The 16,699-nt window shown below is 36.8% G+C and overlaps 1 protein-coding gene across 1 annotated transcript; it reads left to right on the forward strand.

Annotated features, from left to right (window-relative positions):
* Positions 1-1,874: 1,874 nt before the first annotated feature.
* LOC147323636 (5-hydroxytryptamine receptor 3A-like) lies at positions 1,875-14,599 on the forward strand. Its single transcript, XM_086304116.1, has 12 exons — positions 1,875-1,942; positions 4,063-4,128; positions 4,975-5,043; positions 6,462-6,625; positions 8,045-8,089; positions 8,198-8,307; positions 9,731-9,900; positions 10,011-10,168; positions 11,809-12,019; positions 12,088-12,213; positions 12,371-12,444; positions 12,858-14,599. Exons 1-12 carry the CDS (start codon positions 1,903-1,905, stop codon positions 13,089-13,091), a joined length of 1,467 nt encoding a protein of 488 aa, XP_086160242.1. The 5' UTR covers positions 1,875-1,902; the 3' UTR covers positions 13,092-14,599.
* The last annotated feature ends 2,100 nt before the right edge of the window (positions 14,600-16,699 follow it).

The following is a 16,699-nucleotide window of genomic DNA, read 5'->3' on the forward strand; positions in this document are numbered from 1 at the left end:
AGTCCACTACATTAAAATAGGTATGGTTAACTGGGTATTAAGACATTGGCAGAGAAACATTTCCAGACACCACTGGGCTTCATTCACTATTGTTCTTACAAACAAATTAGTTTTCATAGAAAAGTCATCAACAGAAACATGATCTATGTACAATGGCCAGTTTGGTTCTTACAGCTGTGCCTATGTTAATGAATGAGACTTGTTTGACTCGGTCCACAGGCCTATGCTCTCTGCCTACCATTTGTATTTTATTCCAATTCAAACAGTAGGCAGTGATTTAATAATTGTTGATCTCTAATATGGAACATTACGTCTGCAGCATAAATAAGTATGATGATCTACCCCAGTACCCCATCTTTGTGATGTTGAAAGTTACCTGTTTAACATGAAATCCTGCTGCATAGCACAGACCTCTCAGTGCTGAAAACTATATAAATCACTTTGGCTCGCTTTAATACAGATCTTACTTGCTGTCAAATCTTGTTTATTTAGGGGTTAAGTTAGCTTGGAAGTTGTAGTGGGGTGAGCTAACTTATCTCAACTGTTTATATTTGGTTCTAGGAGCAGGCAAGTTATTTACTTGGAGGTCTTTCTTTTTACCTTTCTTTATCAGGTATGTCAAATTTTGTGTTGGTGTTTTTTCATCTTGTGTCAAATATGTTTCATGTAAGTTTGTACTTTATGTTTAATGTAAAAATAAATACGAGCCCTTTTCTACAATTACAATTACCCTGCGGGAGAGGAGCTGGAACGGGCAAGTTATTGACTTGGAGGTCTTTATTTTTATCTTTCACCGTCAGACACAACCCAAGAACACATTGGTTACATCCAGATATCTTTTTGGGAGAAATACCTTGCTATTTTACAGAGACAATAGTAAACAACAGTGATGTGCAATACTGCAGATCTTGGTAATAATTTAGCACCAGATACCAAAACTGATACTTATGCTTTTAACTTATGAAGGCAGTTTATGCAGGGTACCTTTCAGGTTTTCATGCATTTTGAAACTGGAATTTTTGGAGACCTGAAATGTAAATGTACCTGTCTCTAAAGCACAACTTATGCTGTTTAAATGCAATACACCTCACAGTCAACACAAAAAGATTTAGACATTTTTCATAACTGATGTTTGAGCAATTTTTTTTCATAAAAAAAAGCTATTTTGCACAATTCAGCAGGCTATATATATGTGTGTGTGTGTGTGTGTGTGTGTTCAATACAAATACCAATGTTAGTTACGATACTATCAATATTTTAATTGATCTGCCCGCCTCTAGTAAACAACATGCTTTATCTATTACAATAGCATGGCCTCTTAATAGAAGAGTCAAGGTATTGCAGAATCCAGCAGCTAGAATTCTTTTACATCCATTGAACTTTCACTATGCTACCCCAGTACTGAAGTCACTTTATAAGTATAATATATGAAATGCACTATATAAATAAAATATCCATTGGACAGTCCTGCCCGCAGTCCAGACCTTTCACCAAGTCAAAACATTTTGTGCATCATGCAAAGAAAAGGCCTTGAAAGAGTCAAGAGTGTTAAGAAGATAGAATCTTATACTATGTCAGACAAAAATGGGACAACATTCTGCTCCCAAAAGTCCAATAACTGGAATTTTCAGTTCTTAGATTGATGGACCTTTAAGTGGGGACACTATACAGTGGTAAACATGGCCCTGTCTCAGCATTTGAGTTGCTGTCATCAAGTTCAGTTAATGGATCAAATGCACTGAAAAGGCTGTTTTGTTGGGATCTATAGAGGACAATTACTGTTGTTTTTTACATTTGCCCTGCCCTCTTTTAGGGCAGGGCAAATGTAAAAAACAACAGTGATAGAACAGCAAGCATCTCGAGAAACCAGAGGACGAGGATGCTCATTAATCTCTGAAAGCCATGATGATAGCAGGTTTCTTCTTTCTGATCTTCTTCACAGGTAAGCTGATAATTCCATCTAGCTTCATAGAGCTGACTTATGGTGCTTTTAAAATGTAAGTAATCAACACTTTATTTTAACTTCATAAAAGTAAGTAGTAAGTATGTAGTTCAGTATGAAGTCTGTTTTCCTCTGAAACCAGCCATTTACCACCAAAGAACAGAAATATCCTTTTGATAAATTACACATTTTTCCGGCTCCTACTAAAACCAGATTTTTAAAAAAGAATATTAATGGATCAGGGCTTTTAAACACATTAATAAAAACAAAATGCATTTATGGGAGGAAGACAAAACAAAAAGCAAGATATTTGATTAAAAATTCAAACATGTGACAAGAAAGTAACAAGAAAAAGCACAGAATAATGGCATGGAAACACATAGGGACTTACTAGATGCTTACTGATTACACACAGAGTAATCAGTAAGTGAGCAGGGGGTAAACAATACACAGCTGAAATCAACAGACAATGGCAGGGGAGGAAATAGAACTCCATGTAAGACACCGGGGACAAATAATTATGAACATTTTTCAAAAGGATGTAAACAACCAAGACTAAATAAAGCTTATCTTAACCATGCTGTTTAAAACAAGAGATAGTGTACACTTGGGAACAAAGCAGACATGGAGACAATTAAAGCAGGGCAGACATTCACGGAAGAAAGTGTGAAAAGTCTTTGTTTTGTCTTTGTTAATCTGTCTTTGTCACTGTAATGCTGGGGTTTGTCGATCACTTTAAAATGGACGGTGTGGAGGAGGGGTTGTTTAATTGAGGTGCACAAGTGGTTCACCGAACTGACAGGCTGAAGTTAACTCTGTTCCCTCTAAATGTGCTTTTTGTTCAACAATTTAGCTGTACAGACCAAAAGTGGAATCAGCTGTCAAAGTATATCTCTACAAGATGCGATCAGTACTATTATAAGCAATTTTAAGATATGACTTAACCACCATTTATATCAGGATTAAGTCTTTTGCTAGTTATACCCAACCAGTTTATAACATAATAGGTTACTACATATAACTACACAACCACCTTAAAACTCTACAATTTCTTTGTCTCCAGCTTTGTCTTTTTCTCCCCGTATACCAGCACTGATTTAGAGCTTTTGTCTAAATGACAACATCATTCAGGACAACACTGCAACAAGAATATAAGCCTCATTGGAGAGTATCACCATTAAATCAAGGTTGCCTTTTCATTCAGCTGCCTCTCAAACGCACATAAAACCTGAAAGAATAAACTTATGTTGAAACCAAGCACACCATTGTTTTTCTTGTGACATTACCAATAAGTTTGATGTGTCACATGGCCCTCTTCCTATTGAAAACTTCTAAATGGCAACTATGGTCACCACCCATCTTGAGGAGTTTGCCCCCTCACATATACTAATGTGCCACAAACAGGACTTTAATATCACCAACCATTCCCATTTTACTATGGTGTATCCATAGTATATCCATAGTATCCATATAAATGGCCCACCCTGTATAACGCAAATGGAAATTAAATGAATCATTAAGTGAAATACAAACTATAAAGGTCCAAAAAGAATAACTGTGTAAAGCTATATCTTCCTTGGCCTGTTCAACAGCCAGGTCTGGCTGGAGTTAAGAGAATTCATGGGGTATATTGTATATTGCAGCCAATATTTCCACTGGCTTTAGCACTGGCAAAGGTCAGTTAAAAATTGCGTACATTTGAATGAATTCAAGGTATAAATTCATCACCAGTAACACAATAGTAAACCCTATTAGAAGTATGAGTTTGGTAAGTGGGGGCATCTAGAATTGTATAGAAATATATATATAATGTTATGGAGGGCCTGGCATCATCTTGTGCTTTATTTGTGTAATATTATATCATGTGATTTCGCTACAAGAAGTAGCACTGTGTATAATGAATTAAGAAATGTGATGAAGTGAAATATTCCATGAGTAGGGTTTACTTTCTTTTTTTTACCTCATCCTATAAGTTATATATTTTATAAACTCTAAAATTACAAATGTTACAACATTTAATGCAGTAGAAGTGTATGTTTTTAATCACTATTTAACGAAACATCCAGATTTCATTAATAAAGGGGAAGAAACTGACATGTTCTTGTACTCTTTTCTGCCAGGTGGAAATGCTTTCACTGTAGAGCTACACGATGATCAACAGATGCCCAATGACACCATTACTACAGGTACAGAAAGAGCACTTCAGAAGTTGTCAGGAATTATAAATATATGCATTTTAAATTAATTATCTAGCCAGTTAGCTTTTCTGTTTTACAAATGTATTCATTACTTCTTTTGACTATTTAGATTATATTATTAGATTATATTTATTGTTTATACTTTCTATAGTAAGAAACAGTATATATGTCATGAAGACAATACATGTATATGAGAAACCTGTTTGTCACACACATATATTTCAGATCATCAAGCAAATACAACATTAACATTACACAACAGTAAGTTATGGACAACCTACCTTTGTCCCACCCTCAGCAGCAAGAATTGCAATCAAGCGTCAAGCAATCACTGTGGGGGAATTTGGGTTCACTCTTCTTTGCTGAGTTGTTTTAATTCAACCACACTGGGGTCTGATTTAAGTCTGGATTTGCAGTATGCAACTCCAAGTCTTCATTTTATTCTTTGAGCCATTCAGAGAAGTTGGATCAAATACTTCACAGTCCAAGTCTGGTGGCTAGAAATTCTCATTTTGGGTAGAAAAGAGAATTTATGGTTCTATTGATGATGACAAATAAAGCAGCAAAGCAGCCCCAGACTGTCACACTACCACCACCATGTTTCACTGTTTGTAAGATATTGTTGGAATAGGACCAGGTTTGTTCAGAGAACCTTTTTTCCCCTTGATGCATTTCTTATTCATTCAGGTTACTGATCAGAAACAAGTAAGTGTGACAAATATGCAAAAAACTAAGAAATAAGATGGGAAATAAAGACTTTTTCATGGGATTCTACATACATACAGTTGTTATATACACTCATCATATGCAACAGTATCTATTTATTTATTCCAGGTGGAAATGCCTCTGGTTTATTGCCACAAGATGTTGATCAGCAGATATCCAACGGGACCTTTAACAGAGGTACAGGTCTATTTTTAAATACATGTGCAATAATTTGCTTTCTCTGCCAATTTATTTTTGATTCATTAAGCAGACTATCTGAAAATAAACTTCAGATTCAGTCAAAGATTCACTTAAATTTTGTGAAAATAAACTCTATTTATAATTTTCCATATTTTGTTGTACATGACTATCAACAATGAAGGGTAATATGCAGAGTGGTAATGATTAAGTTGATTACTAATCCTTGCAATAATCCTTTCTGTCATCGTTGTATTTTTACTCAGTTGTATATAGTATTTGTATTTGTATTCTATTTTTATCTTATTGTATATTTATTTTATTTTATTCTACTGTATATAGTATTTTATTTTATTCTATTCTGTACAGTTGTGTACTGTATTTATTCTTATTGTATTCTAATTTTTGCCTCATAACTTTTGCACTGTCCACTTCCTGCTGTGACAAAACAAATTTCCCACGTGTGGGACTAATAAAGGTTATCTTATCTTATCTTACTAAAGCCAAGCTATTTCTTCCCCCCTAAGGACCTTGAGAAGCTGATTCATGCATTCATTACTTCGAGACTAGACTACTGTACCTCCCTTTATTTTATTTTGGTCTCCCACACTTTCTTAACTGTTTGCAATTAGAATAGATTGAATGCCTTTATTGTCACTATACACTTGTACAATGAAAGACAGAGCATCTCCTTCTCAGTGCAAACATGCTCGGGGGGTCTGCAGCACTACATACATATGGACAGTATTAACAGAGAAAAAATATATGAAATGTAAGAATATAGAAGCCAGTTTTAAAAAGCAATATGTAATAAACAGTGTTATGTATATACAGTTGGGTTACATAGAGGATATGAACAACCAGGTGCCAGAATGAATGATCATATTACTCCAGTTTTAACTAGCTTACACTGGCTTCCTGTGAAATTTCATATTGATTTTAAAATTCTTTTACTCACTTATAAAATTTTAAACTGTATGGCACCTAGCTATTTAACAGGACTTCTCCATTTGTGTAACCCAAAAAAGCACTAAGATCCTCTAATCAGATGCTCTCAATGAAACCCAGGTCTAGCCTGAAAGCCAGAGGCGATCGTGCCTTTGCTATCGCTACACCTAGACTATGGAATAATCTCCCTGTTGCCATTCGTACTTCTGATACTATTCAGTCTTTTAAATCTTGCTTAAAGACTCATCTATTTACTTTGGCCTTGACTCAAGTTAGTTGATTATCATTTGGCAGGCTTCTATGTTTGTCTTGTGTTGCTGTTGTCTCACTGTTGGTTCTTGCTCTTAATTTGTGAAGCACTTTGATCGACATTGTTGTTGTTTTTAAATGTGCTTTATAAATACATTTTAATTTTAATTTAACTTAAATTGTATGGATATCATCATCAGAGTGTCTTGATGCTGTTTCAGAAAAAGAAGAGAACAATAATGGAAACTGTGGTTATAACGATGTTGTAAAGTTTCTAAACTTGAACAAAGGCAATGATAACTACACTCTGACAAGGCCTGTGAAAAACTACAATACTGTTACAGAGATATCACATCTAATGAAAGTTTTTGGGATCCTAGATATGGTAAGTAGTTTCTATTTTTGCTCATGAAGCATCATTCCCTTCTGCCAAACATTAATTCTTTACTCTAGTTATTTGCTATTATTAATGCTCTATACTTATAGTTATTATTATTAGTTAATACTGTTGTGGGTTGTCTTCAGGTTTTGGTCATCTGCTTGCACTCTGAAGTTTAATGATGAGAGATATACATTGCTATGTTTTTAGAGCCCTACAAATTTTGAATTTGTATTTTATACAAGGAAAGGTATTGTGTTTTACATAAGGATGGGTATCGTTTAGGTTTTATCCGATACCAGTGCCAAACCAGTATGTTGCCGGTGCTTAAACGGTGCTCGAACCGGTGCTTAAAGAATGGAGAACACAAACTTTGTCCAAAAACCTCTCATATTTAGCTGTTTTGTGTAAAAAGATAACAATGTTAGCCTTTTCTGCAGCTATAGGGCATATATGGTATCACTCTTGGCTGGAAGCAGTGCTTAAACAATGGAGAAAAACACAAACTTTGTCCAAAAACCTCTCATGTTTAGTCGTTTTCCACTTTTTCTTTGGTCATTTTAGCCTTTTTGGTCAGGGTGAAGGGAGTATCTGCCATTAAAACAACAAGACAGCCACATGTAACTATGACGGTGTTTGCTAGTTCACCTTACATGCATTAATTTAATAACGTGGTTAGCCTACTCAATGTAAATTACACACGAACAACATTAAGCTACTCCCCCAAAGAAGAACAGCTACTGCTGCCATCATCATCCGTCATCATTTCTGCTACACTGGCAGGGCTACGGGCCAGGAGTCTCCTCTTCGGGTTCTTGGGGGATGTTGATAACTCCGGGTCCGATAACAGGCACCACACCCGCAGTAGATGTGCTCGTCGTTCGTCGTCAGATTCGAGGTGTTACCTCCTTTGCACAGTATCACAGTATCACCTTAAAGCACTTGTTGCAGGCTGCTGAGTTTGCATGTTTTGCTGTGAAGTACAGCCAGACTTTTGACCGCTTCGCCTTGGGCATTTTTAATCTGTAGCTCTGCTCTAAAAGAACGTACGCACCTGGGCCCGCCTACTATCCTTGCAAAGGTAAAATGATTGGCTAGAATCCAAAGTGCATGACATCTCAGGAAAAAAAGGACCGAAATAAAGCACCAAAATGTGCGCTGCTTTTCGGTCTGGTTACTACTGTTTATGTCAGAACCGATACTGGTACTCATCCCTAGTTTTACAGCACTTTTGTTAGCTACAGTTTGCTAATTGCATCGCTGGCAAGATATAAGATCCACTATAAATAAAGAATTGTTATTTCCATCTGGAATAAAAATTATTTGGGTCTGTTTTTGGGACCTCTTCACCATTTCTGTGACCACATATGGAATACTCAGGCACCTAGTCTAATCTAGCGTCACCCTTGATTTCTTTGCACACAGAAAGAAACCGAACAGCTCTTCATTTCTTATATTTGGGTATTTTTGGTAAGTTTTTCATTAGAAATACACAATTTCAAGCTATTGTTGAAATATGGATTTCATCTGTTTTTCTTGCTTCCATCCCTCCCTTCTCTTTTACAAAACCTTGTGTAGAGATGGAAAAATGAGCACATTTCTTGGAACCCAAAGGAATTCTGTGGACTTGAATCCATAACAATTCCTACTGAACTGTTATGGATGCCAGATTTAATTATCGAAGAAATGTAAGTTTAATATTAATATGCTTAATATTTATATTCTATCCATACACTCTTAGATGTAGAATAGGAGAACAGAATAAAAATAATCCTTTAATTGTCCTACAAGGGGAAATTTGGTTGTATCAGCAGCAAAAAAAAAAAAAAAACACACATATACAAAAAGAACAGGACATAGGACAGAAAACGCAATTTTTACATATTTACATCATGGACAATAGTTACCAGAGCAGAGCAGAGTACAGTACAGTTGTTAAAATTAGCGTACAGATAGTGTGCAAACAGAGCAGGATAGTGAAAGATGTTTAAATAGTTACGAATATTTAGAATAATTAGAAAAGTGCAGATTGTGTATTGTACCTGTGCATTAAAAAGTAGACATGTAACTTACAATAAGTTAGTGTATATATAGGCTGAGAAAAAGTAATGTGCAGTTATAACAGGAGAAGCACTGATGTAAACATCTGTGTTTGTTGGGAGCAGTTTTGATTGTACAGTCTGACAGCTGCACGGAGGAAGGACCTGCGGAAACGCTCCTTCATGCATCTAGGATGCAGCAGTCTGTCACTGAAGGAGCTCTGCAGTTCAGCAACATTTACATGCATGGGGTGGGAGACTCTATCCATCAGAGATGTTATTTTGGCCAGAGTCCTTCTGTTTCCCACCACCTGCACTGAGTCCAGGGTGCATCCCAGAACAGAGCTGGCCTTCCTAATGAGTTTATCAACACAATTGTCTATAAAATTCTGAGCTCCACCTAGGGGGGCAGTAGTCCACAATAGATAAACAAAAACAAGAAACACAAGAACAACTATTAAAGAGAAGTGGTAAATGGCCTGTATTTGTATAGCGCTTTTACTAGTCCCCCCTAGGGACCCCAAGGCGCTTTACACAGCCAGTCATCTACCCATTCACACACACTGGTGGAGGCCTACATGCTACAACTGTAGGCACGCTACAGTTGTAGCCACAGCTGCCCTAGGGCGGACTGACAGAGGCGAGGCTGCCATATCGCGCCATCGGCCCTTCTGGCCTGGTAGGTGAAGTGTCTTGCCCAAGGATACAGTGACTGAGACTGTCCGAGCCGGGCCTCGAACCGGCAACCTTCCGATTACAAGGCGAACTCCCAACTCTTGAGCCACGATCGCCCCGCGAATAAAAAAGGACTCGGTCACTTGGTCGGAATGTATTCACATTCACAGACCCACCAACAGTTATGGTGATGCTGTAACATTGTTATTTCATGGAAAAAATATGAAAACTGTGCCTACACTTTGTGTTAAAAAAGAGGGGGGAGACTGTTAGAAAAAAAATTTATTTATAAAATGTGCTGCTTGCTTTTGCTTTAATTTCATTTCTCATGGTCTATGATAGATGCTATGGAATTGCACTATACCTCGTGTAAAATTTGTTTTTCATTTTCATTCAGGACAGAGAAGGATAGGGCTACTACAAACCCTTTTCTGACGATTTATTCAAATGGCAACGTCTCATTTAGGAATGATCATGTGGTAGTAAGCACCTGTAAGATGAATGTGTACAAATTCCCCTTTGACATTCAGAGCTGCAACCTCTCCTTCAAGTCAATGACACATACTCGTGAGTTCATAACAGATTTTGTTTTTCTTGGTCTCAGGTATAGACATCATCAGATACCACGGCATATTTTTCTTCCTTACTGATGTGATTACTGCATTTTCCCACTTCAGCTCGAGAAATAAATTTGAAAACACTGGAAAATGATAAAGTGATAACAAGGTGGTCCAAAGACTTGATAGAAACACAGGATGAATGGGAGTTCCTCAACATTACAGTCAACAACCAAACCAGTGATTTGGACTCATTTCAATCTATGCTTGTTTACACTGTAAGTATTTTGAAAACATTTATCCACTTCAGCCACACAGCATCAAGCCAAACCATATTTCTAGTTTAATTCATTCGTCATGAAAACAAAGGTAATCCATTGTGTAGCTTTTTTTCCCCGGCAGCTTTCAATGCCTAGGTTTCTTCACCACATTTATGATTACTGACACCTACTTCGGTTGCCGCGTTCTTAAGCTCCAACAAAGTAATCTTTGCCCTGTTGATAAAAAAAACTGCACTGGATACTGAATGTACCAAATGTTTATTTATTGCTGATTATTACTTTAATGATTATGGGAAGAAGTATATTGTCAGAAAAGTCATTGTGTTCTAATAGTATACTGCAGCAATTCTACAAAACCAACTAGATCAGTATCAAATAAAATGATTATTATAAGATTTTTTTTAATCCAAAAATATTTTAATGTTATTGAACCTCTCCCAGATGGAGAGCAAACAGCTGGCAAATAATCTCATCCTCACAGAGGATGTGATCAAACAAGGTATTGTGCCAAAACGTGATTGTCTGCCAAAACATTAGTACAGGAATGTTGTTTGTAGCTCAAGAATCAATATAATTCACCAGAGATACATTTGATATTTGTTTCACATATTATAGGCCAACAAGTCATTAAATACAGGCAATCACGTTTTGACAGATGATCGCTTTTGGGCGATAGCCTGGTTTAGCCTGGTTAAGCTTTCAAAATAAACTCAAGATGTTGGGTTAGTTGTTAAATATGCCCAAGGCTAATCTAACAACTGGTCCCACAAGAAGACCAACCATATGGGAAATCATTTGGTAAAGCTCAAGCAGGGAGTTCAACCAACAAGGAGCATTGTAACAAAAAGTGGGAGTAAACTTAGAGTGAATGGCCTGCAGGGTACAATCCATTTGACTAATCTGCTGTGAAGTTGGCTTTAGTTGCTGGACCAAAGCACCGAGAACTTGGTCATACTCACCTAACATGGCCCCATGACGGGTATATGGACTGTTTCCAAGTCTGCTGGGCCTGGAGATTGGCCGGGTTGTTCTATCATGGTTACTGGTGAAATAGACTAAGAGTTGGGTTTATTTACAGAGGGGCACATTGGGGCATAGGCAAGAGATACCAAGGGGCACCAAATGGGTGCTGGCAGCCAAGGAAAGTCTGTAAGAGAAGGAAATAAAGTGTTCTGGTGCCAACGTGGCTGCAGGAGTTGGTTACATCCATTCAAGATATTTGCAATTCCTCTAGATGCTCCGCAATGCATTTCAGCAGTGTCGCATTAAGCAAGTCTCGCTTCATGTGGCTTAAATTACAATCCGGTCTATTTTTTATGGAAGCTGAAGAAGGGCAGGAAGCCAGTCATAGGGCATTGAGAATTTGGTGATTTTCAAAATAAAGGTGCTATACCCATGTATACTATACTATACTTTCTCTGGCTTTCTGAAACATTCTCAGTGTAATTTGAAGTTGTGATGAGGACAGAACAAAAGTCAGTGTCATAAGCATGAAGGTGATTTTTCTCACTCAGCGTTCTCTGCATTTGCATCTTTTCTCTGTGCACACTTGTTTTTCCTTATTTACTTTTTGTGCCTGCCTTAATAGTTAATGCAAAGTAGAAGGATGATTAACCACTTGACACATGATTTCACAGATTACCATGAAGAGGAGATCTGTCCTCTACATTGCCAATTTCATTCTGCCGATCCTCTTCTTCTTAATTCTGGACTTGGTCTCCTTCCTGATCTCAGATAGTGGGGGTGAGAAGCTCAGTTTCAAGGTGACTGTCCTGCTTGCTGTCACCGTGATGCAGCTTATACTCAATGACATTCTGCCGAGCTCTTCAAACAAGGTTCCACTTATAGGTAAAGAAGACGAGTTTATTTGATGGAAGACATTAGTTAATCACATTAACACAACCTACTCTCCTCAGCTCTCTACTGCGTTGGGGTTTTTACTCTGATGCTGCTCAGCCTCTTGGAAAGCATTTTAGTGATGCATCTGCTTGATAAAGACTCTGCTACACAAAACAACAAGACAGATGGTGACCAAAGCCTAAGTGAGTAGCACTTAAAACTTAAAATGCTGTTTTTACAGGTGAGCTTAATCATAACAGTTATTCTACTTTTGGATCTAAAAGATATCATGTATGCAAGTTTACATTTCTGGTTATGGTTTCAATTATGTTGCTTTTTGTGTTTAATATGTCATTCCAGGGATGAAGAAATGTTGTCACTGTGCACCTGTATATGATGCATCGCCTGATGAAACAGAATCTGTGACCAAAGAGGTGAGAATTAACACGTTTTTAGGAAGAAAAAAAACCATATAAAAAGTTGTCATGTTGCATGAAAGTTAAAATGTGTGTTTGCATATCAGTTAAACTATTATTCCAGTCACAATGGCAACAAACCAGTTTTTAAAAAGTACCAGCAGTCATTTCACCATACATGTACTGCAGGTAAAATATTAAACACATCACCAATTTTCTAAGTAAATCTTTTTTTAAAGGTATTATTGATATGAAATTCTTCGCAGATGTTGGTAACAACCCATCCAATCTAAACTGTAGCTGCCCACAAATAAAGTTATATATTTCCTTAGAGATATGGTTATGTGTAAATTAATACTTAATTTATTTCTGTATATAATTTGCAAGCTTGTTCATTTCCTTCTTAAAAAAATAAATCTATACTTTTACAGGATAGCAGCAGCAAATTGATGGAGGCATCCCTTAATCTCAAACAAGTCTTAAATGAACTGGAAGAGAACGGGAAAACAATGAATCTGCTTGGCAGTAAAAGGAAAGACGTGAAGTCTGGCTACTGGACTAGAATAGCTAAAAGAATCAATAAGATGTTCTTAATTTTTTATATCACAACACTCACTGTGTTTTTGGGAACTATGTTTTCATTGTGGAACAGTGAAAACTACTAGGGCTGAAGTAAAACGCAAACAAAAAAAATGAAGTGATTAAGATCAACATGAACTTATTTTTAATGTGTTCACCCCTGCTGTTCTTTCCCATTGGTCCAAATAAAACCCGTTCTATTAAGGTGCAGGTTGATGATGGTTCACAGTAATTTACTTTAAAACCAGTCAGAAGTGTTTAAAGAGGATATTTACGGATGGAGCCCTACTCTCAAAAACTGAAAGGGATGTAACAGTGTCTGTGAAGCTGGACTTAAGAAATAACTGCTTAAAGTTTTAAAAGGATGTTTAGCACCATCTTCTGTCAGCACGGGATGTTATGTCACCAGGTCGGTCGGTTGGTTGGTTGCAGCAAATACACTTACATTAGTTTATCTTAGCTAACTAGTGACAGAATTGATAACTTGGAGGAAAATAAGGACACTAAACCTAAAAATCAGTTTAAGGGGATCAGTTTCAGGCTGCAAGAAACCAAGGATATACTGTCCACTTTGACTGTCTTTGTCTCTAGCAGTATTTGGCTCCTTGTTATTTGACTAGTTGCACTGAAAAGGGAAAATCCAGTGGTTAGCTGTAATGTAACTAACAGCTAGCAGATACTGCATGTTAGCTGCAATGTAATATCAGGTCCTTAAGCTTCTTAGTCATTATTTTTAGTTTGTATTCTGTTTTTGGTTGGTGTTAGAGTTGTTCTTTATATTTGATTCTTTTCTTTAGTTTAGTCTAGCCTCTCTAGTATTCCCTCCCATCTTATTATCTACTCTATCTCTGTCTTAGGTATTAATGTTGTGTTATTTACCTTTAATCCTGCTGGCTTGCCTTTAAAGTCTGTTTTTTTTTTTTTTTTAGCTCCCTTTAAATAAGGTTTATAACATATTTACACAATGGGTGAAGTTAAGACAGTCTAACACGTTGTTTGTGTTGTCTGGTATGCAGTGGAATGGTGAATTAACTTCTCCACTTCTTTTAAAGATTTTCTTTAAGCTCAGTTAAACTTTGTATTCGTTCAGACAGGAACTTGAGCAATGTCTGCCTATAATGGAATATTTCATTTCATTAATTTTGACACCAATTACTGATCTATGTACATGTTTGACAAGTAATAAACAAAATGCTAATGTTCTGCCAATTCTAACTAATGAATATATTTAAAGTACAGTGTATTGGAAGTGTAGATCTTTTATGACTTGTGTCAAATATGGTAAATGGACTGGATCATAAATAGTACTTTCCTACTATACCTGAGCAATCAAAGTGCTTTATACAACTTGCCTTATTTAGGCAAAAGAGAAGGCAACTTGGGGTTAGGATATTTAGCATGGAGCAGCCCTGGATCGAACCACCAATCTTCCAACTAGTAGATGCTCTACCTCCTGCGCTACAATAGCCACGCTTGCTTATTTCTGGCAACATCAAGCATTGTAGCTCATGTTTCCTGTAAATCTATTTGCTTCCTAGATACTTTGTGTATTAGCATGAAATAATCAGTCCTGTTATCTGGTTCTAAAAATGTAAAAAATAAATAAATAAACTTCTCCTTTCTCTGTATGTTTCTTGCACAACTAACCCATCTTTCCAGCAAATTTAAAATTACCGATGAGACTGTCATGTTAAAGTGGCTAGCTTCATCTATAAAATTAACATATTTACAGACTAGTCCAAACTTTTGATGTCTATAACTAACCCCACTTCAAGGCAACTATTTAAATTGTTAAAAGTTGGCTAAGGTTTAAATCTGGGGGTGGGGACACTTGGGGGGCATTGGGCTGGAGGCTGGCTATACCCTGGACAGATATCCAATCTGACATCAATTTGTAGTATGACCTGATTAAATATCATGCATTCCCCTCCAATACTTTCCAATCATATGAAGCTGCGTCACTATCATCTACAAGGGCATTTTACACCTCACACATGGCTTATGCAATGCTTCAGTTCATGAAGAACAGTCTCTGCAACACCACTGAGTCCGTAATCCTCAGATATAGTATAACCACATCCATCCTACACTCCTACTCCTACAAAGCACTTCAGCTGAGTCAAGTGCATCCTTTAAATCACATAGAGGTGGAAGAGGAAGAGGTTTCTTTATTACAAGTATCCAGAGGGAGAACTGTGGTGTTGTCTGTAAAAGAAATCTATACACCCACATATCTCTCACATGGTCTCTATCTCTCTCTCTCTCTCTCTCTCTCACACACACACACACACACACACACACACACACACACACACACACACACCACCTACCATTTGTCGCTGCAGTGCTCTCCAGTCTTCCCACTGAATAAAAATCAAGGATGACAGGGTAAGGGTTCAACTTCCAGTTTTATGGTGGTCCAGAAATAGTGACAATAATCAGCTCCTACCAATGTCCACCCTCCTAGTGAGAGTGCTTTAACTTTTAACTTAAAACACACCCACTGGGAGGAGTCTTGTGACCTAGGGGTGGAGCAATACAAAAAGGAAAGGGCAAAACAACCACACACTCATGTGGGTTTTTTTTTAATTATCAGGTGACTTTTTTTTCATTATGTCTCAATACATAGCACTTTACTGTGCAAATAGGCTACACATAACTGTATGAACACAAATCAGTGTAAATACATGTGACTATGTCATTTGGATCCCTGATGACAACCAGCGTTCCAGTGTTTTTAATGAGAAAAAAATGAAAGCATGGAAATTGCTTCATTGTTTTAATGTCATGAATTTAATCTCCGACACAGCATGCGTGATATGATTTCTGAAGAAATGGAAATGGAGCAAAGACAGTCAGAAGACACCTATTATGAACCACACTCATTATATTGCAGAAGTAATCACTGAAATGAAACCATTGATTGATTTTTTGATGGTTTTCATATTGATATTTCCTTTGCCAAATATTTTGTGTGTTTCTTTTGCTTATAAAACCAATGAGTGTTCAAGGTGTCAAGAACACATACAACCATATACCACAAAATATATATATATTCCTTCCTGATCTGCTCAGTTATTTTTACATTCCTGTTTACATGTAGGAATATGATAGTGAGAGTATCTCCTCATTAACATGTCAGTCACTAATAACAGTGTCAACCATTTTGGCTTCAGTCAGTCTATAGTTGTTTACACTGTAAGTATTCCTGGAAATGTCATTGTCCGTGTTCTACCTACTTCACTGTAGATGCAAAACCTAATTGCATACCTTAACATCCATTCAGCATGGTTGCACTACTCACAACTCTGAATGTACGAATGTGTACTGTTCCTATTAGGGTCAGACTACACTGTCACATAATAATTCTTTCTTTTAACATAAATGTATTTGTTTTGCTTTTTCCTAGTACAAGGAAAACACAATTTTCATGCTTGATTTTTTTTAAAGCACTGATATCTTAATGGATAAAAATGAATGCTGACATTGGAACAGCAGTACGTAATGAACTTGAATATTTTCAGTGTCTGATCACTGATTACTGATAAAGCAACAATAAGATCACAGTTATCAACTTTCTCTTTTTGCCAAATGGGACCGAACTGCGTCTCCTGATCGAGCACTGAAATATGTTTTCTTCTCCTCACATTCATATTTTGCTGCTTTGATTGATAAATATCTGAACATCTGAAAG

This window comes from Aulonocara sp. 'chitande type north' Nkhata Bay, linkage group LG8, assembly GCF_057382095.1.
Source record: "Aulonocara sp. 'chitande type north' Nkhata Bay isolate Kocher_YH1m ecotype deep benthic linkage group LG8, A_spYH_male_GT1.1, whole genome shotgun sequence".
Lineage (NCBI taxonomy): Eukaryota > Metazoa > Chordata > Actinopteri > Cichliformes > Cichlidae > Aulonocara > Aulonocara sp. 'chitande type north' Nkhata Bay.